The sequence below is a fragment of the Wyeomyia smithii genome, chromosome 1, assembly GCF_029784165.1.
Source record: "Wyeomyia smithii strain HCP4-BCI-WySm-NY-G18 chromosome 1, ASM2978416v1, whole genome shotgun sequence".
NCBI classification, from domain to species: Eukaryota; Metazoa; Arthropoda; class Insecta; order Diptera; family Culicidae; genus Wyeomyia; species Wyeomyia smithii.
This window is the reverse complement of record NC_073694.1, coordinates 135,363,065-135,377,716: the sequence shown is the minus strand read 5'-3', so window position 1 is coordinate 135,377,716 and position 14,652 is coordinate 135,363,065. Positions and strand designations below refer to the sequence as shown.

The 14,652-nt window shown below is 42.5% G+C and overlaps 1 protein-coding gene across 1 annotated transcript; it reads right to left on the bottom strand.

Moving 5' to 3' along the window:
- Window positions 1-705: 705 nt before the first annotated feature.
- On the bottom strand, window positions 706-3,411 carry LOC129717216 (uncharacterized). Its single transcript, XM_055667070.1, has one exon. The coding sequence runs from the start codon at window positions 3,409-3,411 to the stop codon at window positions 706-708; it is 2,706 nt and encodes a 901-aa protein (XP_055523045.1).
- Window positions 3,412-14,652: the final 11,241 nt, after the last annotated feature.

Sequence of the window (14,652 nt, the reverse complement as noted above, 5' to 3'; positions counted from 1 at the left end):
CCACTGCCCAGCCGTTTATCAAATCTAGCTCTCCTCAATATTGAATCAGTGATGCTGAAAGAAGTTGGCGTTGACACTGTGGTCAGGATATACAACTTCTGAGATATAATCCCGATTGAAGTGATTTTTTCTACTGTTACGACACTGTTGAAAAGAATAGTCGCGGGTGTCGCCAGAAATTAACCAGATTTATTAACTGCCTGCTGGTAACAGGGGATGTTACAAAATCTTCTAGTAATTTCGTTATTCTTCAACAGATTTGTTCGCTTACGATCTGCTTTCAATCTTCTCGATTAAGACTCCTTTGGTAAGTATTTGCCAATAATTTTAAGCCTCAACTAGTCGTAGATGTAGCGTATGCTGATTTTAGCGTTGATGCAGATCAACTAGGTGGGTTAAATATTATCAATTAGCTAGGTTAAGTATTAGATTTAAACAAACGATAATTTTAAATAGTAGATTTAAGTTATGCACTAATTTAATGGTAAGTATAGAGTGGGTAGACTGCATGTTAGACTTCTCCTTTTCCTTTAATTTTCGCAAGTCAGAGGCGATGACAGATTCCCGGTGGTAATGCAGGCTTTGGCATGTATGACAGACGTCATGAGTGTCGATAAAGATGTTCGACGATTTGGGGTTTGCCGAATTCGACGGGCGTGCTTACACTCCCCCCCCCGAATACGCAAAGGTCCACTCTGAAGCGCATTAGTCCTTGACGCCCACGTCGAGTACGGCGAGCTTCACCGCTGGTCTCTCGTATATGCCCTGGTTGGTTTGCACTGTGGCGCTTCTTACTTGCCCGTCTGCTCCTGATTTCACTCCGATTATTCGTCCCAATGGCCAGCTATTACGGGGACCCTTTGGGTCCGCGATGACTACAACGTCGCCTATCTCGATTGGTTTTGCCTTGGTAAACCACTTGGTGCGTCGAGTGATAACGGGTAAGTAATCTCTCAGCCACCATCGCCAGAATTCGTTGGCTATCAGTTGTGACTGTTTCCAGCTATTTCGAAGTACCACAGGATTGTCGTCATACGGTACCCATGCCTTAAGTCCGTTTGATGATCCCAACAAGAAATGGTTAGGTGTTAAAACCGGTGATTCGTCGTCTTCCAAAGGGATGTTTGTCAGTGGCCGTGAGTTGATCACGTTTTCTATCTCCAGGAGCGTGCTATTAAGTACTTCGTCAGTCGGGAGCCTTCTCCATTGCAGTTTACAGAGATTAGACTTAACGCTACGGATTAAGCGCTCCCATGCGCCCCCCATGTGTGGTGAAGCCGGTGGGATGAAGGTCCATTCTGTGTCTGGTGTCGTGAATTCTTTTACAAGTTGCTCTTGGTTCACGGTTCTCAAAGCTTCTCGTAATTCTTTGCTACTTCCCTGAAAGTTCGTGCCTCTGTCGCTGAAGATAGTGGCTGGCACGCCTCTTCTAGCCATAATATTGCGTATCGCTAGGATGCACGAATCGGTCGTCAGTGTGTGAGCTATTTCTAGGTGGATAGCGCGAGTTGTAAGGCAAGTGGCAAGAACCCCCCACCGTTTTTCGGTTCGCCTTCCGATGCTTACAGTCATGGGACCGAAATAGTCCAACCCCATGTATGTAAACGGTCTAGTAAATGCAGCGAGTCGTTGTGGAGGTAAGTCGCTCATTGCTGGCGGTTGAGGTAAGGCACGAGTGTTTTTACATTCTTGACATTCTTTGCGGATATTGTTGTATATGGCTTTAAGTCTGAAAATACGAAAGCGCTGCCGTATCTCATTTATTGTTGTTTCATGATTTTGATGGTTGAACCGCTTGTGGTAGTCGAAAATGATGAGTTGGGTGACTGGATGGTTTCGCGGAAGGATTATCGGTTGAGCGGCGTCGCTGGCGATAAAAGGACAGGCTTGTGTTCTACCACGAACTCTTAGCACACTGTTAGTGTCTAGGAATGCGCACTGTTGGTAAAGCTGGCTGCCTCTAGGTATTGACTTGTTAGGAGTGCTTTCATTTGAGTTTCTGGAGAGGATGGCGATTTCGTCGATGTAGGTTGATGCCGGCGCTACGCGAAACAGATAACATTCAGCTTCGATTAGTTCTTCTTGTTTGAGTGGTCCATCTCTTCGTTCCTTCTTGTTACGCCTCATGTTGTGCACCCAGCGAAAAACACGAGCGGTACAACGTAGTAACTTCTGCCAATCTGAGAAGCGATTAAAATTAATAACTGATTCTTCGATCCTGGTGTGATACAGTAAGTGAGGACGAAGTTCTTCGGTTGTACTGCCAATATGATTATCTGAAATGGGCCAGTCTCCGGGTGATTTCCGTAGGAACGCTGGTCCCTGGAACCAGCGACTAGAGGCGGACAAATCCGGACGGCCTTTCCACTTTGTTCCCTCGTCCGCGACATTCTGTTTGGTCGATATCCAGTTCCATTCGCGTATATCAGATGCCTCCAGTATCTCGCTAACTCTGAACGCGACGTACTGGTTATAGCGCCGATGGTCGGATTTCAGCCAGCATAGTACGTCCTTCGAGTCCGTCCAAAAGAAGCGTTCCTTCACTCTAATGGACAATGATTTAGAAACGGTTTCCGCAAGTCTAACGCCGATAACCGCAGCTTGCAGCTCAGAGCGCGGGATTGACAGATATTTCAAAGGCGAAACTTTTGTTTTAGAGCTAACTAGGGAGCATTCGACGACGGTTCCTTCCTGATATCTCAAGTAAGCGATAGCGGCGTAGCCAGTCTCACTCGCATCTACGAATATATGTAGCTGGATCGTTGTACTGTCGGCTGTAGACGTCACCATTCGGTAGCAACGAGGAATTTTCACGGTTGTTATTTCTGGTAGTGCTGAACACCACGTTGTCCACTTGCTAAGGTGTGAGTCATCGATTATGTCGTCCCAGTCGATCGAAGCGCGCCAGATTTCTCGAAGGAGTGTTTTTAAAACCATTAGAAAGTGCCCTATGAGCCCTAGCGGGTCGAACACCATCATGAGAGTTCGAAGGACCTCCCGTTTAGTTGGTCGACGTCGTCCAGATAGTAGAAGCTTGTCTATGCGAGGTGAAATTTTAAACGTAAAACAATCTGATGAGGTGTCCCACCATAGCCCGAGAATCTTTTCGAATGAATTTTCACCGCTTAGGTTTTTCTCCTCTATTGTTGGCTCGTGCATCGCTTTCAGAACTGCTGGTGAGTTCGTTGTCCAATTGCGGATTTCAAATCCGGCCGACGCGTGTATCTTTTTAACCTCTTTCGACAGTTGAATCGCTTGTGATTCCAATTCTACACTTAGAAGCTTGTCGTCGACATAATGTCTCTTTACGATTGCTTCGACGGCAGCAGGATATTCTTGTTCATATTTCGCCGCATGAGTATTTTTTACGTACTGAGCGGTACTTGGTGAGCAGCAGGCTCCAAATGTCATTACCTGTACGACGTATGTACTCGGGTTCGTGTTAGTCCCATCTTTCCAAAAAAATCTCTGGCAGTGCTAATCCTCTTCGCGAATGTGGACTTGGTGATACATCTCGCGGATGTCCCCACAAATTGCGATCCGATACTCGCGAAACTGGATCAATACCGATAGCAAGGAGGTTAGTAAATCTGGGCCTTTAAGCAATACGGAGTTCAGCGAAACCCCGTGGGCGGTTGCGGCTGCATCCCATACCTTCTGTACATGATCATAGATCTTTGCTTTTACTGCCTCTGCTAACACTGGATCACGCATCATTCGCCTTTCTAGACATTGCCACCTTTTAAGAGCCATCTCTTTGCTATCTGGGAGCCGAACGTTTTCGTACTTCCAGAGAAGTCCTGACTCATACCATCCATTCCCAGGTTTCGTTAATGTTTCGAGAAGCATCTGCGCTCGTACATCCTCTTTTGACTGTAGGAGTTTCACAGGTTCGCTGATACCAGTACTGTCCAGTGTGAAGAAACTTTTAACCATTTGGTGCAGATCTTCATCGAGATATTTATTGCACTGGCATACTTTGACGGAATGATAATTAACAGAGTGTTCAATTTTATCTTCGGTTGCGCATTTTCCATAGATTGTCCATCCGATTCTCATTTTAATGGCTATCGGTTCCTGAATACGTCCCTCACGGCTCTTTTGTACGTTTCCGACACTGAGGTTGTCCACGCTTATCAAAATCCGAGGATAGGCATTCTCGTACGATGCAATGGGTAGTCCAGCAAGGTATGGATACTTTGCTTGAATATCGGCGTACCGAAGTGTTTGCGGCCGAATTTTGAGGCTTTCTACGGTGTGTACTAAGGACAACTTATACTTCTTTCGTTGTTCGCCGTAACTGGAGATATGTAGGTTTACGCACTCTGAAGAGGTTTCCATTCGGTGTGCTCCTCCTGTCCAGCCGAGACATAGCGATTTCATTGGCCCTATAACACCTAGCTCTTGTGCTAGATCTTGTTCCATTAACGAAATGTCGGATCCGTCGTCGATAAACGCGTAAGATTCAATAGTTTTCGAAGGTCCATAAAGAATGACCGGAAGTATCCGAAACAGGAATTGCGATTCGCCCTGATGAATGTTACAACTTAACTGCGGGTTAGTCGGTGGTGTAGAACTTGTGGACGTCACTGTCGGGGAACTATTAGTTTGTTGTTTTTCGGAGTGAAGAAGAGGATGATGAAGGAAGGTGCACCCGTTTGTACCGCACGGCTTTTGTTGTCTGCAGGACCCGTTGTGTCTCCGTAGGCATTTTCGGCACAGCTTGCACTCTCGCACGGCAGCCCACTTCGATTCGGTACTCAGCTCCGCAAAGCGTTTACATTTTGGGACGCTGGCACAAGCTTTCTTACATATGGGACAGTGCTTTTCGCACTCGCTGTAAGCGGTTTGCTTCGTCTGCATTGGCGCCGTATAGGGTTTGCTACTGCTCAACACGTCCGGAGTGCAGTTGATCTGCTTGAAGGGCAAGGCAAAATATAAGGCATCCGAGAATGCGATCGTGTGGAAAATAAAAAGCTCGAACAGAAGTTTTTAGAGAGAAAATTCAAAGCTCTTCTTGAGTATGAAAATGATACTTCAACCGTGATAAGCGATTCCGATGCTAGTAAAGTATAAAAAATTGAGCAATGGATAGCTGACACAGAGCGTTGTGGAGAAGAGGTAAACTCTGGTTAAGAGCCTGAAGAGCCGGAACGACCAGTACCAAGAAACTTACCGCGACTTGCAGAGCACCCCGCTCCAAATCCCGGATCGGATCAACGGGTCCACTGGTTCTCTACATGAGGCCCAAACCAGGAGGAAAATCACTGAACACGCTACAAATCGCGAAAGATCTGACGTCACGATACAAGGCCGTGACCGAAATCGCAAAAGTCAGACCAAACAAGCTCCGTGTCGTGGTCAATGATCTGGATCAAGCCAACGATATAGCTTGCTCCGAGCTCTTTACACGCGAGTATCGCGTGTATGTACCCGCACGAGACGTGGAGATCGACGGTGTGATAACCGATTCGAGTCTGTCTGTCGAGTGTATCCTGAGCGCAACTGGTTGCTTCAAGAATTTCAATACTGAGGCGAAGATATTGGACTGTAAGCAATTACGGTCTATGTCGCTCGTTAACGGTAAAAAAGTATACACTCCGTCAGACTCGTTTCGCGTTACGTTTGCCGGATCTGCTCTCCCTAGCCACGTCTCGATTAACCGGGTTCGTCTGCCTGTGCGTTTGTATGTGCCCCGTGTTATGAATTGCACCAATTGCAAGCAGTTACGTCATACAGCTGCCTACTGCTGCAATAAGGCACGGTGTGGCAAGTGTGGGGAGACTCATGCGGAAGATTCTTGCAGTGTAAACGCTGAAAAGTGTATTCGCTGCGGGGAAAATCTGCATGAGCTTTCCACATGCCCGGTGTACATACAACGCAGAGATAAAATTAAACGGTCTCTTAAATCGGTCTTCTTACGCTGAAATTCTTAAGAAGACCGTGACCACTTCTACCATAACATCGAACCCCTTTGATCTGCTGTCTTCGGATGGAACGGACTCTGACGATCCACCAGCAGAAACGTCCTACGCCAATCCTGGAGAATCTAGAAAGAGGAAAAATATTTCCTCTCCTAATCCTAATCAGCGGCGATGTTTGACGAACAGCTAGTGCTTGTACTCGTCTTCTTACCAGTTTTGGAATCCTTTGGCATCTCTCAATCCGGATAGAAGATTTTGTAAAATGTTGAAAAGAATAGTCGCGGGTGTCGCCAGAAATTAACCAGATTTATTAACTGCCTGCTGGTAACAGGGGATGTTACAAAATCTTCTAGTAATTTCGCTATTCTTCAACAGATTTGTTCGCTTACGATCTGCTTTCAATCTTCTCGATTAAGACTCCTTTGGTAAGTATTTGCCAATAATTTTAAGCCTCAACTAGTCGTAGATGTAGCGTATGCTGATTTTAGCGTTGATGCAGATCAACTAGGTGGGTTAAATATTATCAATTAGCTAGGTTAAGTATTAGATTTAAACAAACGATAATTTTAAGTAGTAGATTTAAGTTATGCACTAATTTAATGGTAAGTATAGAGTGGGTAGACTGCATGTTAGACTTCTCCTTTTCCTTTAATTTTCGCAAGTCAGAGGCGATGACAGATTCCCGGTGGTAATGCAGGCTTTGGCATGTATGACAGACGTCATGAGTGTCGATAAAGATGTTCGACGATTTGGGGTTTGCCGAATTCGACGGGCGTGCTTACAGACACTATTTTATGCGTTATTTAATAAGCGCATTTTAACTCTCTTTTCTCTCTTTTTTTAAATGGAATGTATGAAAACTAGCCCCCCCTATAAATTTTTCTTAGTTGCGCCCATGAAAATTGTTTATTCTATTAACTTATATAAAACTTTTAAAACCTGGTGGGCCTTGCGCTAGACCAGTATTATCTTGAAGGGATGTACATCAGAAGTGACAAGCATCTCGATGGCTGGCACGGTAGACGTCAGTTGTGTGACATAAGTCAAACGGTGAGCCAGTGCCAGTCAGTAGGATAGTCCTACAACACCTCCCCTTTTCATTAAAGATGATATGGGTCGTACCTCACTGGTGGTCTTCTGGTCCTCGAAAACAGGCGAGGTATTGGTTTTTGCTGGGAAATGGTTTCTGAACAACTACTGTTTTGCACTGGGTTTTCCACAGATTCATCTTCACACGAAGTGATTGTACTGGTAATGGTGGTTCTGGAAGCCGGGCTGTGATTGACTGCTGGGTCAGTCCGCAAGAATCTAGCAAAATATTAGGCGGTATCTGGAACGTGTGCTGATTCACCGCATTAGGTTTCTCGGACTCGAATTTTTTTCGCAGCTGATTGCCATGCGATCGGATGAGTTTCTGCTGTTCCACATTGTAAACAACTTTTCCAACTCGTCCAACTATTTTCCCTGATTCCCAAGTCTATGTGTTGTTTCGATAAACTTTTCCCCAAACCAAATCCTCGGCACCCTAGCTGTATGCCTTTGCTCCATATCTCTTGTTCAACTGTCTTGATTGATTTGAGATCACTGGTTTATGATTATGTTTATGAGGTGGCTTCAAAAGATCAAGCTACGTTCTCAGCTTTCGGCCAAATAGCAACGGTTTAGACGGTATTACTTCTGGCCATTTACTGCATGCATCCACAACAATCAGGAAAAATTGCCCATCAACAGGGCCAGCAAAATCTGCATGCACACGCTGCCACGGACGTTCGGGAACAGGCCATGATTCTAACTGCATTTTAATGTTTGACTTAACTGCTTTAGAACATTCCACACAAGAACGAACAAGATTTGTGACATCCCGTCAATACCTGGCCAGTAGACATAATTTCGCGCTCGCATCCGCTCAATCCCCGGATGTCCTTTATGCAACAAATAAAGAACGCGGTACTGAAATTTACAAGGAACCACTAAGCGTTCACCGCAAAAAGAGAGCACTGAAAGACTATCTCGCCGAATGTAGAACTGGTTAATCTGGAAGTTTCTGATTTCTGTCTATTTCGTTGACCAACCTGCTTGCACGCATTGCTTGACCTGCTTGAGCGTTTCGTCTACATCTGTTTCAGCTCGAACAGACTTTAATGTCACCGGGAGGAACTCTTGAGATTGCTTGACGATAACTTGCATTGAGTTCTCCGATATTTTCGGTACTGACATAATTTATGCTGAAATCATATAAAAGCAGGGTTATACCCATCATTGTAGTCTATTAGCGGTATAGACAGGTATTCCTCGTTTTGATCCGAAAACTGCTAACAACGTTTTATAATCCGTTTCAAGAATAAAATGTCTGCCAAATATCATTCTGTGGAAGCGTGTAACAGCAAAAATAAGTGCTAACGCCTCTATTTGGCTGTAATTAGATTCAGCTTTAGTTAGGGCACGAGAACCATGTGCAATCGCTTTTATTGTTCCATCAGGAAACTTGTGGGCTATACGAGCGCCAATTCCTTACTGCGATGCATCCGCGGAAACCAGAATTTCCAATTTTGGGTTGAAGTGTGTTAAGGCCAAGGGGCTCTGCAATACTTTTTGAAACTGTTTGAGCGATTGCTCGCATGCTGTCGTCCATTCCCATTTTGTGCCTAGTTTGAGCAGTTGGTCCATCGGGAACCGCAGCTTACGCATTTCTGGAATGAATTTAGCATAATAGCTCACGGCTCCAAGAGATGGTATATCATGCGGCCCTGGCATATCGGCAATAGCTAAAGTTTTGGCAGGATCTGGTCTGATCCCTTCAGCATCCATCATTTGTCCCAAATATTTTACCTGACGTATATTAAAACTACATTTTTCATTGCGTAACGTAAAACCGTACTATTCGAGATGGAGTAGTATTGCGGTGAGATTATGATCGTGTTCCTATTATGTACGACCACCAACCAGAATGTTGTCTAAATATCCACTTGCACCACTGAGGCCACCCAACATAGCGTCCATTACCGGGATTGAGCCGAGTGTACTGGAAGAGTCCCTTGTGAGTGTTAATGGTTAGAAGATGCTGAGACTGTTGATCGACTGGCACTTGTAAATAAGCATCAGAGAGATCCAGATGACTGAAAATTACGCACCCTGTCATTTTCGTAAAAATGTTTTCCGGTAGAGGCAATGGGTACTGATTTGGCTCTAACACATTGTTCAGGCCAGTAGAAAAACTGGCACATATACGAACTTGTCCGTTTGGTTTCCGCACAGCAACGATAGGTGCGGCACAATCCGAATGGTCAACCGGCTTGAGAATGCCTAGGCTCAGAAGATGTTGAATTTCTTCCTCGACTACCCCTTGTACACTGTAAGCTACGGGACGTTTGGAACGAAACACTGGTTTGGCATCTCCTTTCAACATCAACCGTACTTTCGTCTTGTTACAAATGCCCATTTTATCGGCAAACACCTTCGGAAAACGGGCTTGTAGTGCTCTAACCTTGTGTTCCGACTGGCCGTTATTTCTGTGGCAAAACTGGCTAATTGGTATGGGATCATTCATATTGTGATTCTCAAGAAATTTCAGCAAATTGTTGATTTACTTTTCTGTCATTACGTATAATTGAACATACATTCAAATATTTTAAGCGCATTTGATTTACTATTAGACAAGTAGGTCTGTTAAATTCTATTCTTGACAAGGTACACCAGACGATTGCTCTCAACATGCGAAAAATTAAAACGGACTGAGGGTATGATTTAGACTTAGAAAAAATTTCTCTCGTCCGACTCGAACTCGCAATTTCCGATGTCTTCGGCATGCTGTTTTGGCCGTTTTACCTTCCCGAACATATTTGTCATAAAAGAAAAAAAACACACACATACTTACAAGAAGCGGAATGAATTTTTTGACAGGCGCACAACTGGGCGCACAACTCTGTTACGCGCAACTTGTTTGATGGTCTGCGGATTTTAGAAAAGAACCGCAATATAATACATAACGCGCTCAGGAGTGGAGGGGTATTAAGCGAAGCGTTACACTGCGTGTGGCAAACATGTAAAATTGCGTTACGTGGTGAGCGGATATTGAAAATTGCCGCATTATGTAATATTTGAATGGTCCCTATATCCCACAGATCGAATAACTACTTCCAATCGAAACCTAAAAATTCAGAGCAAGGCAAGGAGAAGCATCACGACACAAACCTCGCTTATTGATGCCGTTAAGCTGTACGTCACACCAAAATTCCATAGTGAGCTTGAGTTGTGACCTGGAGGCTGTTTTAGCTTCGCATGATGGGATGTTACCCTGTGGCTGACCATACAGCTTCCAAGTTTTATGATAAATAATAGTGATATCCGACGCTGAATCGACCTGCATTTTGATTGGCACCTGGTTGATATGTAACTCGGTGTATTTTCTCCTCTGGCTCACGCTTTTGACTGATACCACTTTCACATCTATGCGTACGTTTGGTTCAAATTTCTTTTTTACAGGCTTTTTTGAAAAGCAACCGCAATATCCTTTCTTATACCATTTTCTTTTACAATCCCGGCACTGATGTTCACTATTCTGACAGTCTCTTGAAAAATGCATGCTACCGCATGCCCAACATGGTGTTCTGGGTTATTCCATGCTTGGTTTAACTCCGGGGATTTGTTGTTTATATTTCAGTTTTCCAGATCAGCTTTGTTGTACTGCTCGAACAGTTGATGCTGAATTTGCGTTCTCCACAAGATTATTATCCTGCTTCAGATTCACCAGCTGCTTACATTCTTCTACAATTTTCTCCAGTGAAACATCGATTATCGATAATAGTATCGGTATCAGACCCGCAATTTTTTTTTCAAAAATTATCATTTAGAAAGTATCGATACCGGTACTCATCTCTCGCGGTGAGTATCGATGGCAAAATACTCGATACCGTGACCCCTAGTATCGATACCGCTGGTATCGATGCTAGTTTCGCTCATCCCTTCTAGTAATCAACTGTATACGGATGTCGGCATCCTTTGGAGAAATTCGTCTCTCGCTAGCGATTCCTGTGTCACTGAAAACTGGTGCGTGAGCAGTGTCATTAGCTGCTGCTGCTGGGTCAGGATTTATAACAAAATCTGGTTGGAATTTTGTTGCTGTTGTGCTCCTGCCACTGTTGCTGATGACTGATCGGTCATGATGACCTAACCTCTTTGCGCTATCAATTTTTTTTTATTTTGACGAAAAACAAGATAGAAACTACTTTTTCGCGAAATCCGTACTGAATATACACGTCGCCACTTTGTTGTGATATGATGTGAAACACACAACAAGAACAATTAAAATATTTTATTCTATTAACTTATACAAAGTTTTAAAACGTGGTGAGCCTTGCACTAGACCGGTATTACTTTGAAGGAAAGCAGAGTCTATGTGTATATAGAGTCCCGCAAAGAGAAAATCTATCGTTTCGGCAACACAGTTTTTGTGCCGTTTGTTGCCAAGAACTATACAGTTCTGTTTTTTACCATGCATAAGCGAATATCATTTTTTTAAATTCTTCACAAGGTACACAGTTTTGAAAGATTACACTAATGATGTTTTGTTAAATTTAAGTGAACCAGTGTACAGGTTTAATGTTGGATTAAAATGTGTAACTAAAACTTCGGAAAAACACATATTCTTTATTACGCTTAAGGTGAAACGGGATTGTGGCCTTTTCTTATACAATTTTAAGGTTAGAGTTCTTTTTACTTCTGTATTTTGATTAAAAAAAAATCGGCTTCCACTAAATAAACAGCACTCAAATTGCTACTTCAGGCATGCAACAGTTGTGAAAACAATTAGTCGAAGTTTCATGTTACGTCTTCATAAATTAAGAGAAAATTAGATTGCAATATTCGAGTTGATCGCGACCACGTCCCGTTTCACCTTAATTACAACACTCTTCATCCACTCCTAACAGTATCATCTTGTTTATTTACATTGCTCGATTGGTACCCTCGTTTGACACTGATTTGGTTCCTTTGGTTTCATCTTTGCGGGACTCTTATTATAAACATAGACTCTGAAGGAAAGTACATCAGAAGCAGGGTTGCCACATTTATATTTGTATTTTTCTTTGAAAAAATCTGTATAACAGTATCTCGGGCCAAAAAATCTGTAATAAAAATCTATATCGAGCAAACTCAGAATGTTGCATGGAAAAATTTCTACTTGCAGAATATATTTAAACAAATTCATTTTTCTCTACGTGATGTTTATACAGGTTTTGTTAAATTTATTTTTTAACGTTTTTGTAAATTCAATATTAGTATCTCCTCCTTGGCCTGCAACGTAGCTTTCAGCTTTTAAAATTGTGATTAGGGTCCATGCAATTTCTGATTTCAACTAGGTATATATTAAAAGTATACGTTCTAAATAAGCAGAAGAGTGTTTATTTAAAAAAATCTTGAACTTGAAATTACCATCCTGCCTATAGTGATGTTCAACAGCTCAGACCAAATTAAGTCATTTGTTTCAATGAATCTTCCGTGTCAAAAAGTTTTTTTTTTTTCAAGCGTGCTAAATTCGTTAGACAGCCCTTGTCAGTCAGTTACTGTTACGAATTTAGGAAATTGTCGCATCAAATCGTTCAAATTTTTCAATTTAACGAACGATTTAAGATTACTTAATGCTGCCGTTTTAAGGTCAAACGGGACGTGGTCGCGATCAACTCCAATTTTGCAATCTAATTTTCCCTTGATTTATGAAGACTACGTACATGAAACTTTGATCAATTGTTTTCACAACTGTTGCATGCCTGAAGTAGCAATTTGAGTGCTGTTTATTTAGTGGAAGCCGAATTTTTTACGATCAAAATACAGAAGTAAAAAGAACTCTAACCTCAAAATTGTATAGGAAAAGGCCACAATCCCGTTTCACCTTAAAATAGGGTCGGTGGAATCGCACCTCTTTGCAATTTGTTTTACGAACTTTGCATCCTGACAAACATTGCGAAACGTTCACTTTCGCGCTCGGTATAACAAAAATATCTGTACAATCTGCATTTTTGGCAATATTCTGTAATTCTGTAATACAGATTGTGTACTGCTTTTTCAGTTCAAAAATCTGTAGAATACAGAAAAATCTGTATATGTGACATCCCAGATCAGAAGTGACAAGCATCTCGATGGCTGGCCCGGTAGACGTCAGTCGTGTGACATAAATCAAACGGTGAGCCAGTGCCACTCAGTAGGGTAGTCCTACAACACATACCACAAGCTATGTTGTTGGCGATCGTGAAATTTATCACTACGATTTAGCACTAGTTTTGAAGTAATGTTTGCCATAAATTATTGTTTGTAACATACTATCCACTGTTTCGCTGAGCGGTGAGATTAAATCAAACAATCTAAATGGTCTTAAAAAACAATCGGATGTTTTTGTGCCAACTCTTTTCATCCCCACGGTCAAATGCAAATACGTAAACTATTTAGCAATACATACTTTTCTGTGTGCTTTTAATTCTCGTTACATTTTCAACTGTTTCTTATGTATAGATGTCAGGATACAAAGAAAATGTCGGCAAGTAGAATTCACTCAATATCACTTAAGACATTATGACCTGTTCTGTTGTCTGGGCAAAGGCAAACGACGAAATAAAAAGCTGCAAAAGTTTATCGAGATTCAACAATTTTTACCACCGGTTACATTCAGAAACTCCAGCTGGTCTCGAGGTACGATGCTGGCCTAACAAGCCAGTTGTCGTAGGTTCGAGTCTCGGCTCGGGAGAGACTGTTAGTGTCAGTAGGATCGTAGCGCTAGCCCCGCAATTGTCCTGTACACTCAACAGTTGGCTGCGAAGTCTGTGTATAGTAAACAGAAGGTCAAGTTCCGAATCGGAATGTAGCACCAAGGCTTTGCTTTTTTTACATTCAGAAACCCCTCCTTTCACTTTAACGTCAAACATGACTTTGACATTAGATTTGACAGATTGCAGTGCGATAATAGTAAAGTTGTTGCAGTTATCGGTCTTGCAGTTATCCAACGTCAACTGTGGATGAATATTTCATATCAACGTGGAATACACTTGCGGTACATGTACATGCAGCCACAGAACAAAATCAATTGTTTCACATTTCGGTCTGATATGTCATTCATACCGAAATCAATCTCCTGAAATTCTGAAAAAGGCAATCCACGGGTGACGTTCCATGGTTTGTATGTGTGATATTGTTGTTGTTTTTGAAACTTCAAAACCAAAACAAAACCGAGAACGAATTCCTTTTATGGCAGTACTTTTAAAAATTGAGAATGAAATTTTATTATTGTGTGAAGGATTGCCGCTCACGAGACTGAGCAAGCGAACTATCAACGTTCGTTTTTCATACTTTGTCGGTCCGGATGGGTACCAAGTAGCATATGTTTGAACTGTAGTATTATTTCCTTCACGGACGGTACACATTTGTTACTTAAGTCTCTTCTGCTATATTGAGCGTGCATAAACATTCCGTATTACTTTAAGCCTGTACCGTTCCGTTTCTTTCCGTTCCGTTCTATTGGCAGCGCTGATTGAACTGTCAGAGTTGCGCGCCAAAATACTTGTCTCACGGGCGAATGAGTGAAAGAGAAACACATTACTAACAATAGAAAATTCAAGGCATTTGGTATGAGCGTGAGAATTATTTTCAGTGTTCAACTTCTGGAATGAAAAGTGTACACCCATCTTATGTATGAAATCAAAACAAACCCACACATTCGTCAAGCATTCTGTGTGCGTGTCAA